This window comes from Gopherus flavomarginatus, chromosome 2 (genome assembly GCF_025201925.1).
Source record: "Gopherus flavomarginatus isolate rGopFla2 chromosome 2, rGopFla2.mat.asm, whole genome shotgun sequence".
Classification (NCBI taxonomy): domain Eukaryota; kingdom Metazoa; phylum Chordata; order Testudines; family Testudinidae; genus Gopherus; species Gopherus flavomarginatus.
The window spans coordinates 41,636,652-41,651,109 of NC_066618.1; the positions used below are offsets into that span (position 1 = coordinate 41,636,652).

A 14,458-nucleotide genomic window follows, 5' to 3' on the forward strand; every position below is an offset into this window, starting at 1 on the left:
GAGTTTTTGTTCCCCCTGACAGAATAAATTTATACCTGCTAAGTCTTTCCCCATCCAGTTTTCAGAGCTATTAGAGAAGGCTGGTTCAGACACTGGCACACTAAAGTAGGGCTAAAAGGCTCAACAGTTTGTAGCAATATCTTTGATACTTCAAGAGGAATTCTCTACTTATAAATTATTGCTGAAAAGTCTACTTACATGCTAGGAGGCTGAGCTAATTTGCTCTCATTAGTGACTGACAATATCGGTGAAGTGTGAAGGGCAGAGATTACATGCTGCACAAAGAGTTCTAAAGATGAAAACTACATCACAAAAAGACATTTTCTGTTTGTTTATTTCATAGAACTAAACGGAATGAAGGAAAACATTTCCATTCTGCTTCAGCCCATTCATAACTGAGTGAGAACATTTTAATTCACATCATTTAATATGCTACAAGACTTACAAGCACAAACTACAAAACCTTTTGAGAGATTTCTGACAGGTTTCACTGTTTATACATAACAGAAAGTGAAAACAGGAGCCTACTTATGTCTTCAGAAGTTATCTAAAAAGTGATAATATACAACACTGTTTCTTTTTAAGACTAAAGCAAAGTACAGTCCCATCAATAAAAACAGCTTGACTGCTGGAGTGAAGCTTTTGGGATTATTTTCAGGATTTCAACAGAATTAGACAAATGTTTTGTTGAGTTCTTTGCAGTTTCCACAAACACAATAGTTACATAAACTGACCATTCATTATATTTCATGGCAATCCAGTTCTGACTAGAAATCATAGTTTCTTGAATATTTGTTCACACTGGTTTGCTCCATTTTAGTTGTTTTAAGTATATCCATTGTCCCATTTGAATAGCCCTTCCCATTCCTTTCACTAAAATCTACTTTTATGTGAGAAGATCTTGAATGCTACAAGACTATAGGAGGAGTAAATGCTTCTCCTAAGTACATGTATAAAAATACAGACAGTGCTAAACAAACAGGCTACTACTTAAACAAGAGAAATAAGCTTTGATTTAAGATTTCTTGTATTCTAGTTGGCAAATTTTACCAAAATCAGGCAAAAATTTTATTGCACTACAGGATAACCTGTTCATTCTACTCAATACTTGGCACAGAATGCTTTGTATCACTAGTTCTTGAAACAGCATCACGGCATTTTAAGTGTCTCTGCGCCTTGATCATCTCCTTGTAGTTGGTTTTGTCTCTTTTTCTTGTAGAAGAAACAGCCTGCAAGGCCAGCTCCAGTGAGAATAAGAGTAGCCAGAATAACTAGTATCCAAGTTGTGAGGTGAGCAGGTGCAACAGCCTCTTCTGTAAATGAACACAAAACAATTGCTAAGGATCTCAGTGATTATAAAAGATGGAAGCCATTGGACTATGGACAACAATGGACCAGATTTGCTTGCTAGGCTCATCTGGGTCTCTCTCATTTAATCAATTCCCTACCATGCAGGGTCTCAGGCATTGGTGCACTTTGGTCCCTCCCACTCTCTGCTTCTCTCTCACAATAGTTCAGTCTTCTGAGGGCCATAATACTTAGTCTAATTCATGTTACTGGTCTTTATACAAGGGTAACTGAGTGGAGTTCTGTAGTGATGTGATGTCCAAGAGGTCAGACTAGATGATCTGTTGGTTCCTTTTGGCCTTAACCTTTATGACTCTGCGATACTCAGCTGTACTCAAGATGCACTGGGCTCATCTGATGATGGAGATGTTCTTCCTATCCTGAACTAGGAGCCAGTTCTGTGCCAATATAAGCCCAGCTTAGCTTAGAGCAGCCAAGGGATTGCTGGTGTGTAGCTGGACCTTCTTTCCCACAGCTAAGTATTATGTAGTAGGCTGGAAATAAGGTGGTATAGGAGCAAATTTGGAGATCTCGGAATCTATTTGTTATTTATGCCCCATGACTGGTCACTTAGGTCATATGGTATTTGTTTCTGTTCCCAGTTGGGTGACAAACTTTTTGAACAGGTGAACATACGATAAACATTCACTAACTAATAACAAATATCAGAAAGCAAGTAATGAACAAATATCTTTCCAGGACAAATTTTTCAACTAAGATTCTTTTGTCCAAAAATTCATGGAAATGTGGAGATTTCTGAATATTTTCATAAATATCTGGTGGTTTTCTAAATACATGTGAATCATGGACAACAGGACTCCATGAACATCAAACAGAGAGAAATCTGGCCACTATCAAATTAATCACAAATATAATCCATCTTATTCATGATTTGAACAGCTCTATCCTGAATATATAGATCCAAATCCTGATGTCCATACTATACTCAGTCCCTGTTTCCGCTCAACCCCTGTTTAGTCAGTGGGACTATGAGAATTGGACAGAACAGAAACTGAGTAAAAACTGAGTGCTAGACTATGAGTAAAAAGCCATGTAAAGCCACCCTGTCCCTGCATCCATGGGGAGCACTGTGTAAGGAGGACCTTTTGCTCCTCATTCTCTCTAGTGCACAATCCTTTCTCAATGGGCGAGTTAGATGAGGTTCAGTGCCACAGCCCTGCTTCATTGTAACTGCCTTCAGGACAATCTGTATCCTGAAGATATAGGTGGAAACATTTCCCTGAGTTCTCCTACATGTAAAGACTGTGATTGTCCTTGGCCCTTGCATGAGGCATTCAAGACAGGAAAGTTCTTTGCACTCCTTCACTCCAGCACACCTATCCAAGACAAAATGTGACCCTGAATAAGGCCCTCAGGATTTGGCCCACAGATCTGATGAATCAGAAGGTATCATTTTAACAAAGTCACACTTTTAATGAATGAGATATGAGCTGTTAATTATTTGGAAATGCATTTTACAGTAATTTTATGTCAGAACATTTACAACCACTCCTACTCAGGGTAGGATTTTCAAAAGCTCCTAAATTACTTAGGAGCACATGTCCTGTTGACTTAGGACTTCTGCTCCAAAATCACTGAGGTGGTGAGATTTTCAAAATCACCTATGTTTGTGTGGTATTTTGGGTTTCTTGTTATTTTGCTTATAAATAGTCTTACCTTTCTTATCTGGAGGCTTCTCAGTTGGCTGGACTTCAAGAACTTTCAAAGAGAAAAACAAAACACTTATTCAACATCTATAAAATCTATGCAGGAAAAAATATGAAGGGCTACAATTAGCTTTGTATTCTACAATGCATTTGGTAAACAAAATTAATAGAGATGCTAAATATGTGACAACAGCTTTACTTTTCTATTTAATGTAACTGAACCACAACACTAGTTTAAAAATTTTCACTTTTATTTCTAATAATCAGCATGGATGTATGTCCCCTGGAATGGTGGTTGAAGCATCAAGGGATATCTGAATCTTTAGCGCATATGGCACATAAATATCTTGTGATGCCGGCTACAACAGTGCCATGAGAACGCCTGTTCTCACTTTCAGGTGACATTGTAAACAGGAAGCAGGCAGCATTATCGCCTACAATGTAAACAAACTTGTTTGTCTGAGTGATTGGCTGGACATGAAGGCATAGGATGGACGGGAAGGCACAGGGCCTAGCAGGATATCAGAAAAAGGTAGAGACAGGACAGAAACTTTAATTCTGAATGTCATGACTTGCAAATGGTTGTGGCCAGCTTATTGATGGCTCTGCATGGGTGTGCAATGGGAGAAGAAGGTGTAAATAGCTTTCTCTGCCTTCCCTTGCAATGACACCCCTTGTGCAGTGATGGAGCTGAGTGAACTTGTAGGCTTTAAAATTTTACATTGTTTTATATTTGAATGCACTTTTTTTTGTACATAATTCTACATTTGTAAGTTCAACTTTCATGATAAAAAGATTTCACTACAGTCTTTGTATTAGATGAATTGAAAAATACTATTTCTTTTGTTTTTCACAGTGCAAATATTTGTACTCAAAAATAAATATAAAGTGAGCACTGTACTCTTTGTGTTCTGTGTTGTAATTGAAATCGATATATTTGAAAATGTAGAAAACATCCAAAAATATTTAAATAAATGGCATTCTAACATTGCTTAACCGTACAATTAATTGTGATTAATTATTTTAATTGCTTGATAGCCCTAGTAAATATATAATATATATATGGGTTACACACAAACATGCATGTCATACCACACATACATATATCACACAATACACAGCATATATTCACAGTATAAATATTATAATAATTACTAATAACAAATCATAAATCTAGTACAGTATATCATATTAATCATATAACTTACTCTTTGGTTTTTTACAAACAAATCCTTTTTCAGAAGAGCACAGAATATTATTCCAATACCCAGATGGTGCAGATATTTCAACACAGTGCTCGCTCTCAGTGGGCATTTTTACATTCCAGTTGACAAAATCCACTATGGTGTTGTCTAACCACAACCATTGGTCTAAAGTCAAAAATAATATATTAATTATAACAGATTAGAAGAAAATCAATGTGTCCATTGTAACTCCTTAGCTCACCAAGGGACTTAAAAAAATCAATCAATTTACTAGTAACTAGCACCTGCTTTGTGGCATGAAGACATATCAAATTGTCCTGGTACAAGTATTTAAAACTGTCTGATAACCAACTGTCCTAGTTGGCGGCATTGTAGTCAGTCTCTGCCTGCCTTATCATCCCAGAGGGGGCCCAAGCCATACTGTACATGGTGGGCCTAAGTCCCTCCTGACTGCTCCTATTTACATTTTCCCTAGGTCATTTCCTACAGATTAGAGCACCTCTGTTTGGGGTGTGGTAACTGGTTTAGAAGACTCCACTTGGTCTGTTAATGTTCTAATCAAAGCAGTCTCATTTAGGGCTTTCAGCTCCCAAAGAGGAGGATAGGGTATCCAGATCCCCGCTGCTACAGTAGCCTTAACAAAGCTGTAGTTACTCCTGTCACAACTTGGCTTCAGCCTTCCTTCTTGGTGCAACCTGCAGCTCCTTCCCCACTTTTCCTGGGATACAAGTGACCTTATAAATTATTTCTCCACCAAGAGCATGCCCTGTGCCTGTTGAGGGGTGGGACTTCCCTAGCCCAGCATTGCTCTATTCCTTAGCCTGGGTTCGGTGTGGGATCTGTAAACCCCAACACATTACTACAATTTGATTTGGATGGACAGTGCTTCCAGAAAGATCAGACCATAATCCAGTGTTTTATGTGCTAATTATGTTTCTTTTACTACAAACAAACATCTATTAACAGAAGATGTAAGCATCTCAGAGGCTGGAAGACTTCAATATTTGAGATGGAAAAGAACTTTTATGCACTTTATTTCTATAGAGTTTTTCAGCTATACATAACGCAATGAGTAACATAAAAGAAACACAGTGTTAACAGCAATACGTAGTTAGAAACAATGTTAACTTCATTATGAATGCAGACTAGTCAAAATAGGATAAATGAAAGAGTGCGAGACAATGGCAGGAATTAAAACTAATGGCGATAAAATAAAAAAGGACATATGATACTGTATGTTCCCAGCTGGAGTTATTATAATAAAACTATATAACAGTAAAACACTTATACTTCTCCGTTTAAATGCCTACCTTGTAGATCTCATTTTTCATTTGCTATGTAATTATAAATCAGATTATACTGTATATGCTGACTCATGGCTACTTCTTTACTATCAGTTTTTCAATGCTTAATATGGTATTGTAGTGAGGCGCCCTGGCTCCCAGCTGTGCCTGAGAGGGCCGAGCCTCTGCAGCCTCCAACGTGGGTGGAGCCACTGCCGCCTGTTCCTGCCCCCCGGAAGTCAAGGGGTGGGACAGGAAGTATAAAAGCACAGCCCCGGCGCTCACTTGGAGGCCAGCCGCCGAAAAGACCAGACGCGGGTGGCCGAGCTCCCGCCCGGCCTGAGCTTCCCTGTGCCCGGTATCCTGAGGAGGACTGGCCGAGCCTGCCCTGTGCCCGGTATCCTGAGGAGGACTGGCTGAGCCTGCCCCGTGCCCAGTATCCTGAGGAGCTGCCTGAGCTTCCCCATGCCCGGTATCCTGAGGAGGACTGGCTGAGCCTGCCCCGTGCCCAGTATCCTGAGGAGCTGCCTGAGCTTCCCCGTGCCCCGTATCCTGAGGAGGACTGGCCGAGCCTGCCCCGTGCCCGGTATCCTGAGGAGCTGCCTGAGCTTCCCTGTGCCCAGTATCCTGAGGAACCCATGGTCTGGGACCCACCGGAAGACGCCGGCGAGACACAGGTACCTAGAGAGGGTGTCGGAAGTGGCCCGGGGGTAGCTGACCCTGGTTTGGCTCCCGAAGAGCCTGAACCAATGTCAGTGTATTGCAGCCAGGATCCCCACTGACAGCAGCGAGTCTTGGCCGCTGCTAGGGCCCCGGGCTGGAACGCAGTGGAGTGGGAGGGCCTGCGTTCCCCCTGCCACCCGTCCAAAGGTGGAAGACTCCCCCTCTCGCTGGCCTGAGGAGGCCGTTCTCGTAGACTATTTGTTTGCTCAGCCCCTGCTGAAGGGCCTGAGCTTTGAACTGCTTATTGCCCTGCCCTGACCCAGGGTTTGGGCTTAGAGACTATTTGTTTGCCCAGTCCCTGCTGAGGGGCCTGAGCTCTCAGCTGCTTATTGCCCTGCCCTGACCCAGGGCCTGGGCTTAGAGACTATTTGTTTGCTCAGTCCCTGCTGAAGGGCCTGAGCTCTGAACTGCTTATTGCCCCGCCCTGACCCCGGGCCTGGGCTTATCGACTATTTGTTTGTTTAACCCCTGCTTAAGGGTCGGAACCCGGAACTCTTTGCCGCGTGTAGTGAGGCGCCCTGGCTCCCAGCTGCACCTGAGAGGGTCGAGCCCCAACACTGGACAGTTACAGGTATCATTTACTTTCTTAACCATGTCCAGATGTCCATTCACAATATACATTAGTGTGCAATCGGACTACTAAAAACATTGCAAACCATGATTCCTCATTAACCTCCATGAAGGCCTTATGTACACATTGAACAAGTATGGTGACAAAAATAAATCCTGTAGCACCCAACGTGAGAGTGGCATTTGGGCTGATGAACAATTTTCAAGACAACTCTCTGATAAGAAGTAATGTAGCCACTCCAAGGGTAGCCCCATGAACCCCTGCACGCAGCTGCAGAACTGTCAACACCTTATGATCAACAGTATTGAAGGCAACTGGCAGAACTAATATCAGCATAAGCACCTGATCACTGACCATCACTAGCCGGAGAACATTGATCAGTGTAACAACTGTGGTTTTTGTTCAAATCCAGGACCATAACTAGATTTACAAGGATCAAGGAGATCCGAGGCATACAGACATTTTCTCAGTCACCTTACTCAAGCAGGGAAGGCTGGAAGCTGCTAAATGACTGGTAAAATTGCCAAAGTCAAGCAAGGATTTAATAACTGAAAAGTATATGTAGATTTTCTTTAAATCTGGTGGCATACTTTCCTTAATAGAAAGGCTCACAATCCCCATCAATATTGGATACAGTGCTTCCTTCTGGGCCTTCACTAGCCAGGAAGTCTAACACACACCTTGAAGTCTGAAGTTTTCCCAACACTTCCAGTATCCCGGTGAGCAACACTAATTGGAACTCAACCAGAGAAGGCCTTGCACTTGCACTCAAAATACTGCTCTACCAAAAAGGTGGATATATCAGCCCAATTATGAACAATTTGCTTTTCAGACTATCTAGAAATGTGTCTTAATGGGAGTGACTGGAACCAGCAACCAGACAGAGATCTGTTTGGTTAAACAGCCTATGCACAACTCAAACCAAATTTGCTGACCAGGATTTTACAGAGTCCATATCAGAGACAAAAAAAATCACTTCTTTTCCTCTTGTATAGCAATGATGTGTGATTTCAGAAAGACTTCACAATGCAATCAGATTCACCTGAAGACACTGTGATCTAGTAGGTCTTCCCTCACATGTCATTTCTGGTGGTTTATCCGATACCTTTGGTGGCCTCTGAGGACAAGGTCACTGTAGAGGATGCCTAGGGTCAATCCATTGACATTAGAGACTAAAAGACATATACAGTCCATCAGCAGAACAGTGCATCAAGGGATAAAAGTATTCTTCAGATTTCATTTATTGACAAATATTTATGAATTTAAATATTGACAGTAAAATAAAATTACCATCCACATTTCTGTACATTCCTGTCCAAAAACCTTGTGTTTTGCTTTCCTGTATCCTGTGTGTCAGAAAGTTGGATTCAGCCAAATCTTCTACTGAAACCAAAGTAGCATCTGGAAAGCATTAACAAAAAAATAACCATAATCAAAGAGAGTAACCAATATAATGACCTGCTTCTTCACAACTATAATAGCAGTCAATTTTATCTTAGAGACTTTTACACAAAGCCTTCTGATTGGCTGCCTCCTCCATTCCTCTGCCTCCGGGGGAAGAGCAGCTAATCATGGCAATTGAATGTGCTGAGTCACAACTAGGTTTCTCAACACAGCAACAGCTAATGCTCCTTGCTCCTGGAGTCTACAGCCTTGAGCATCCATGATCAAGTCGTGGGTGTCTGGCCTGATGGCTGAAACAACAGTCTGGGTCTGGCCTACAGGTAGAGCTGAATGCATCTGGGGCACAGTCCTGGAGCAAAGCCACAGGTCAGAGCTGGGAGTCAGAAGCTAAAGCCTGAGCCAAAGTTGTAGTTCGAAGGGGTAACCAAGAATTGGACACAAGAGTCTGAAGCCAAAGTTGAAGCTAGATAGTTAACTTGAGTCACTGTCAGAAGTCAAAGACAAAACGTTAACTAGAGTCACAGTCAGGGGACAGAGTGCGGTGCTGGGGCATGCGAAAGCATAGCTGCAGGTCAAGAGCACATTGAGCAGCCAATGGACTGCTGCTGAACTTAAGTATTAGCTAGCTGACTCCTGCAGCCAATCAGGTCTGACAGCTTCCTTCAGGGCCAGCTGCACTCACTAGGTTACTAGGATACTGGCTCCACTACTGGATGGCCCCTGACACTGAGAGCCAGCTAGGTGGGGAGCATAGGCAGTTGAAGGGGAAGACTCCTCAGTTGTGAGAGAAAGGCAAAAATTGAACCAACTGTCCTAATTAAAGGGGAAAGGGGACTGTCCCCCTTGTGCAACTCTCTCTCCCTACTGTCCCTGCTTTGCTTTTGCATCTCAGCATGATCTTAAGGAAATATTAAAATCTGAAGATCTGGATTTCATGTTGAGGATCAGTTTATGGAGGGGATATTACGATGAGACTGCCTACAATGGCATGTAGCAGATGTGCAACCGCTAGCAGCAAATATCTCCAATGGCTGGTGATGGGAAACTAGCTGGGGAGGGCTCTGAGTTACTACAGAGAATTCTTTCCCAGGTGTCTGTATGCTGGGTCTTGCCCACATGCTCAGAGTATGCATGCCCATAGCTGTATTGGGGGTGGGAAATAATTTTTCCCTAGGTCAGATTGGCAGAGACCCTGGGGGGGTTTTCACTTTCCTCTGCTGCAGAGGTCAAGGGTCACTTGCAGGTTTTAACTAGTGTAAATGGTAGATTGTCTGTAACTTGAAGTCTTTAAACCATGATTTGAGGACTTCAGTAACTCAACCAGAGGTTAGGAATATTTTATAGGAGTTGGTGGATGAGGTTCTGTGGCCTGCAATGTGCAGCAGGTCAGACTAGCTGGTCCCTTCTGGCTTTAAAGTCTATGTTGGAAAGTATACTAATTCAACAGATTACTGGAATAATCTGGAGGGAAGACAGAGTGTACTGGTGAATCTGGCCCCATGTGTTTAGAAGTTGTCAAAGATTCCTAAAGCATAGGTTAAATGCTTTTTTATGTTAGGATCAAAATTTTACAGTATTTTGCAATGCGTGAAATCCAGACAATGAAAATGACTATAATGAGAAAGTCAAACATATCAGCCTAGTTTCATCTCCCCAGCAGAGTGAAAAGCAAAAACAAAACAAAAAGCATAAGTAGGAAGTATGCTTTGTTTTTAAAATAACTCATTTTAATAAATAGGTTTTTGGCGGTTAAGGAACTTTGTAAAATGAACACTGTGTCCTTAATTAAGTCTTTGTCTCAATAAAAGTCACTCACCTAATCGAATACATTCCAGGGAAGCTTGGGCCCAACTTTTCATGGCTGATGATTCAATGTAGTAGCAGTGACCATGGAAAGGAATCCAAGATCTGAGTTCTTTTGATTCAGGGCAATTTCCAGGCAGCTGTGGAGGATCAGGAGGGGCCACAACTGTGAAAAAAATCATGTGGTTTGAAATCAGTACTTTTTTATGAATAACCCAAAAAATTAGTCTTTAAAATTACTCAGCACACATATACCATGTTATAAGTAGCTACTACTAACTTAGAATGATGCCAGGAAAATACTGCCCCACCCGCCCCCCCAGTCACAGCTAAATATTGATATCCATCTGGAATTTTCATTATCACTTTATATGAGACTACCTTCAGCTGGTGAAGTATTGGTGTTGCAACTGCAGGCTGTATTGTCGGTTGTACTCTTTATTTAGTCACATTAAGTTTAGACACTTATATGGGGCCCATCACTGGTTATCAGAAAGCCATATGCTAAATATAGCTCTTAATCATGTTTGCAACTCCTATTGACTTCGCTGGGCTCACCACTGTGAATTGCATATGCAGATTAAAGCAGGTTTACGGCCTGATGCATTAACTCAAAAGCTACTGTAAAGCAATGCCATTTATTCTATAACCCACATCAGGAAGAGAATATATTGTGTAGCCTAAAGAGTGCTGTGAGGGAAAAGTACATGCCCTTAAAACTTTTTAAAGGTGTCATCACACAGGATTCCTACGCCTGAGTCTTGTCTCCCTGCTGTGATGCTGGCCTGAAGTGTACCGGTTCTTAAAATTATAACCCCGAAAGGTGGGAATGAACCTCTCCCAAGTGTTCCATTCCAACTGCTGCCAGGACACCTCCCCCTAGAGCTTTCATAATTAGTTACTGGATGATGTTACTAGTCATTAGTTACTAGTCATGATGAGAGCCCAGTGCCAATTTAACTTATTCACAACCACCAGTGCGACCCACGAAAATTGCATATAACGAGGAAAATATCTCAAGGCTGGAAAGGAATGGAGGGCCAAATCTTCAGCTGGAGTAAATAAGAATAACACCTCTGAAGTCAATGGAGTTATTCCCATTTACACCAACTGAGGCTTTAAAGTGCCAAAGCCTTCAAAGTCATGTACCACCTCATTAGTAGAATCCCAGACTCTGAAGGCAGGTAGGTGGAATTCTTGAAGCACCTTCCTCTGAGGTTGTTGGGGACAGCCACTGCTAGAGATAGGATACTAAACTAGTTAGACCTCTGGCATGATCCAGTACAATAAGTCTTGTGTTCTTTAAATTGTTAAGTTCAATTGCTTACCATCTGACTGTTTACAGACGGAGAAGTAGCTTTCATTACAAGATGCTGTCTTCCAGGTTCCATCAAGGTCTAGATAGACACAGGCTATTTTCTCTTTTGGTTCTCCTGTTGCCCATTTAGTATATTGGAGTATCCAGTTATCAACCCATTTATAATGGCCATCTGTCTAAAACCAGCATAAATTAAGATAATATAAATGGCAATACAAAGGTACCAATATGTAGTTTTAATTGCACTGGCATTTGTTATTTCAGCTTTTCATCAGAAACACTCTATTTGTCATTTTCTAATACCTCACATATCAAAATAGTGAATAAATGCCTGACACTTGAGTCGTGAGGAGAGTAATACTTGATTATTTTTTTTAAAGCTAACAGTATTTATAGGGCATTGCACAGTCCAACACATGAACTGAGTTGAACAAATAGCAGAATCTCTTCCTTGAGGAGTTTTCAATGTGCAGGAACAAGAAGGCACAATGCAGTATGTGACAAAATAATATAATAGGCTGGAGCTCTGGTTCTGGACATTTACATGGACAGATGATTTTTCTGGGGATTTATAAAGCACAAACTAAAACTTAATTGGGCAGCTCTTCCAAACATAACTTATTCTAAGCATAGTTTATTTTATTGCTTATTTACATTTGGTATTATCTTCTTAAATTATTCACTATTATTTTGCTTGTTGAAGTAATGGTATCCTCTAAAGCATGGTTTGAACTTTAGGTAAGTAAATGTGGGATCACTTTCCAGACAGTTATCAAGAGAAGCGATTATTGACAAGCCAACCTGCCTAATCATCATTTCTTTAGATTACGATTTTAAGTAATTTTGAGGGTAAAAATTATTTGGCACTCAACGCCCTGTCTCCATGGTTCCTGATTTTAACACCGACTCCTTCCACAGTTTTTATAGCTCTCCATCTACTATTTCCCGTTAGGACTTTTTCTATGGATCCTCCTATCCATCCCATGTGCTTTACGTGGTCTTTGAGGAACTCTTACAGGAGTGCTAGAAGTCCATGCATGCTTCTGGTGAATTGAGACTATAGCTCTTACAGCAGCATTACAATGAAAGCAACCAATATTTATATATAAAACATGAGAGCTTATTTTTGTTTGTGATAGAACAATAATATTCAACACTTACCACATTGCTGTTAAGACCAATCCATACACGCTCTCCATACTTTAACATCTGTAACCATAGGAATGAATGGCTGCGGATATCTAAAATACTAGCAAGATCTGAAGATCTGTCCTTGCAATTTTTTCTTGCCTCTTCCCATGTCATTTTTGAATGGATGACTGAATAGCTACTGTCACCATACCGGATAAAGCCAGAGGCTGGAATTGTTGTTGGGGAATGAAGTAATTTAGGGTCTGTAATAATTTTAAATAAATAAATAAATAAATGCATACATAAATAACAACCAAAAATCAGGTGCATGGATTTACATTGCAGTAATAATGTTTAATATCCACATTGTTGCACAAATTAAGTGGTGTAGCACTAACAATAAGTGAAAATTCTTCAGTTAAAATTAAGGAAAAATTATGAATAGTTTGTGAATACAGAAAATATAGGCCTGGTCCACGCTAGAAAGTTAGATCGAGCCAGCTGTAGAATCTGCTATGGCATCAGTTTCAATGTATTCAGTTCTATCATCATTCATTTTTTGGTATAACCCTTATTTTCTGTAGAACAAATTTAAAAAATTAAAATAATAATTTCTCCCCAATATTCAGAAAGTATTGTGGGAAGCTTGCACTTTTAAGGTGCAACTTTGCATTAGGGTGGATGCAGAACTGCACCACTTGAGAAGAAGGAATTTTGGAGGCCTTAGAGGGTCAGAATGCCTTCCAATAGGTGATACGTTCTATGTGGAAACCCAGAATTTAATCCACAAGCAAAACTAAAAAGCCATCATGAGTTTTCAATGATTTTTTAAATTTAGAAAGCTGGTGAAATAGAACTCACTTAAATTCATTTGGCATATATAGCTTTTGTCATTTTCACAATCTTCATCTTTCCATTTCCCTTCTTCCTTTATCATAACGACACAGTCTTTCTAAGGGGGGGGGGGAAAGGAGAACACAAATTCAGAAGAAAAAGTAACCATCAGGAGACAAGTTCTCCTCCTCCTCCCGCAGGTTTTGTAGACCTGCATATTACAAGTGTTTCAGTCCTCCAACATTTGAAGTCTCAGTACTGTAATGTCAGTATTCATATAGCTCCCAAAGATCTATTTTTGGTTGGAATCAAGCTTACACAAACTCCTCCTGGGTGAGGGATAGCTCAGTGGTTTGAGCATTGGCCTGCTAAACTCAAGAGTTGTGAGTTCAATCCTTGAGGGGGCCATTTAGGGAACTGGGGTAAAGATCTGTCTCGGGATTAGTCCTGCTTTGAGCAGGGTGTTGGCTTAGATGACCTCCTGCGGTCCCTTCCACCCCTGATATTCTATGATTCATAATCCCAAACAATGTTCTGGAGCATGGAAGCTGCTGTTGCTCTGGATTATTTTAGAAGCAATGTTGGCTCCTCACCACTATGTGACACTGTGATAAATGTTTGAGAGGACAGATGCTGGCAGTTCATTTATCCTTGTTTACTTCAGCTGTTCTTCTCCACTGCTAATGGAAGGGTATCAATGGGAGCTTGGTAGCATGAAGTCGGACTGAAGATACTACTAAATTTCATCAGAATGTTCAGAATTCATCAAATATCTTCTTTCTAAGACTGCCTCACCCCTTTTCTAGCTATTGTGGAGGAAAGAGAATGGCCATGGCCTCATTTCCTCTTCACAACTTCTGGGCTGTCTAGTACCAATAGCTGCAGACAGCGAATACTTACAAATAAAAACATTAATATGAGGAGTTCACAGATGCTTTACTCACCTGAAAAGGGGCTAAATTTGTAACAAATATTATTTGTAAAGCATAATTCTTATCAGCTGTAATAGACTTTAAGGTCAGAAGGGATCATTATGATCATCTAGTCTGACCTCCTGCACAATGCAGGCCACAGAATCTCACCCGCCCACTCCTGTAACAGGAAAGACTCCTGTAAGGATCAGGGTGATGGACTAGAATATCTATTGTAAGTCTAGCTAGGTCCAACTTTTG

At 40.9% G+C, this 14,458-nt stretch overlaps 1 protein-coding gene across 1 annotated transcript in view; it reads right to left on the bottom strand.

Annotated features, from left to right (window-relative positions):
• Nucleotides 1–390: 390 nt before the first annotated feature.
• LOC127044526 (macrophage mannose receptor 1-like) overlaps nucleotides 391–14,458 on the bottom strand; it is a 58,262-nt gene continuing 44,194 nt past the window's right edge. Inside the window, exons 23-30 of the mRNA XM_050939494.1 lie at nucleotides 13,314–13,404; nucleotides 12,483–12,715; nucleotides 11,332–11,497; nucleotides 10,017–10,169; nucleotides 8,087–8,197; nucleotides 4,223–4,384; nucleotides 3,025–3,066; nucleotides 391–1,313 (exon numbers count right to left, since the gene is read on the bottom strand). Of these exons, the coding sequence (XP_050795451.1) occupies nucleotides 1,150–1,313; nucleotides 3,025–3,066; nucleotides 4,223–4,384; nucleotides 8,087–8,197; nucleotides 10,017–10,169; nucleotides 11,332–11,497; nucleotides 12,483–12,715; nucleotides 13,314–13,404 (1,122 nt within the window). The 3' untranslated portion in view covers nucleotides 391–1,149. The remainder of the gene's footprint in view (nucleotides 1,314–3,024; nucleotides 3,067–4,222; nucleotides 4,385–8,086; nucleotides 8,198–10,016; nucleotides 10,170–11,331; nucleotides 11,498–12,482; nucleotides 12,716–13,313; nucleotides 13,405–14,458) is intronic.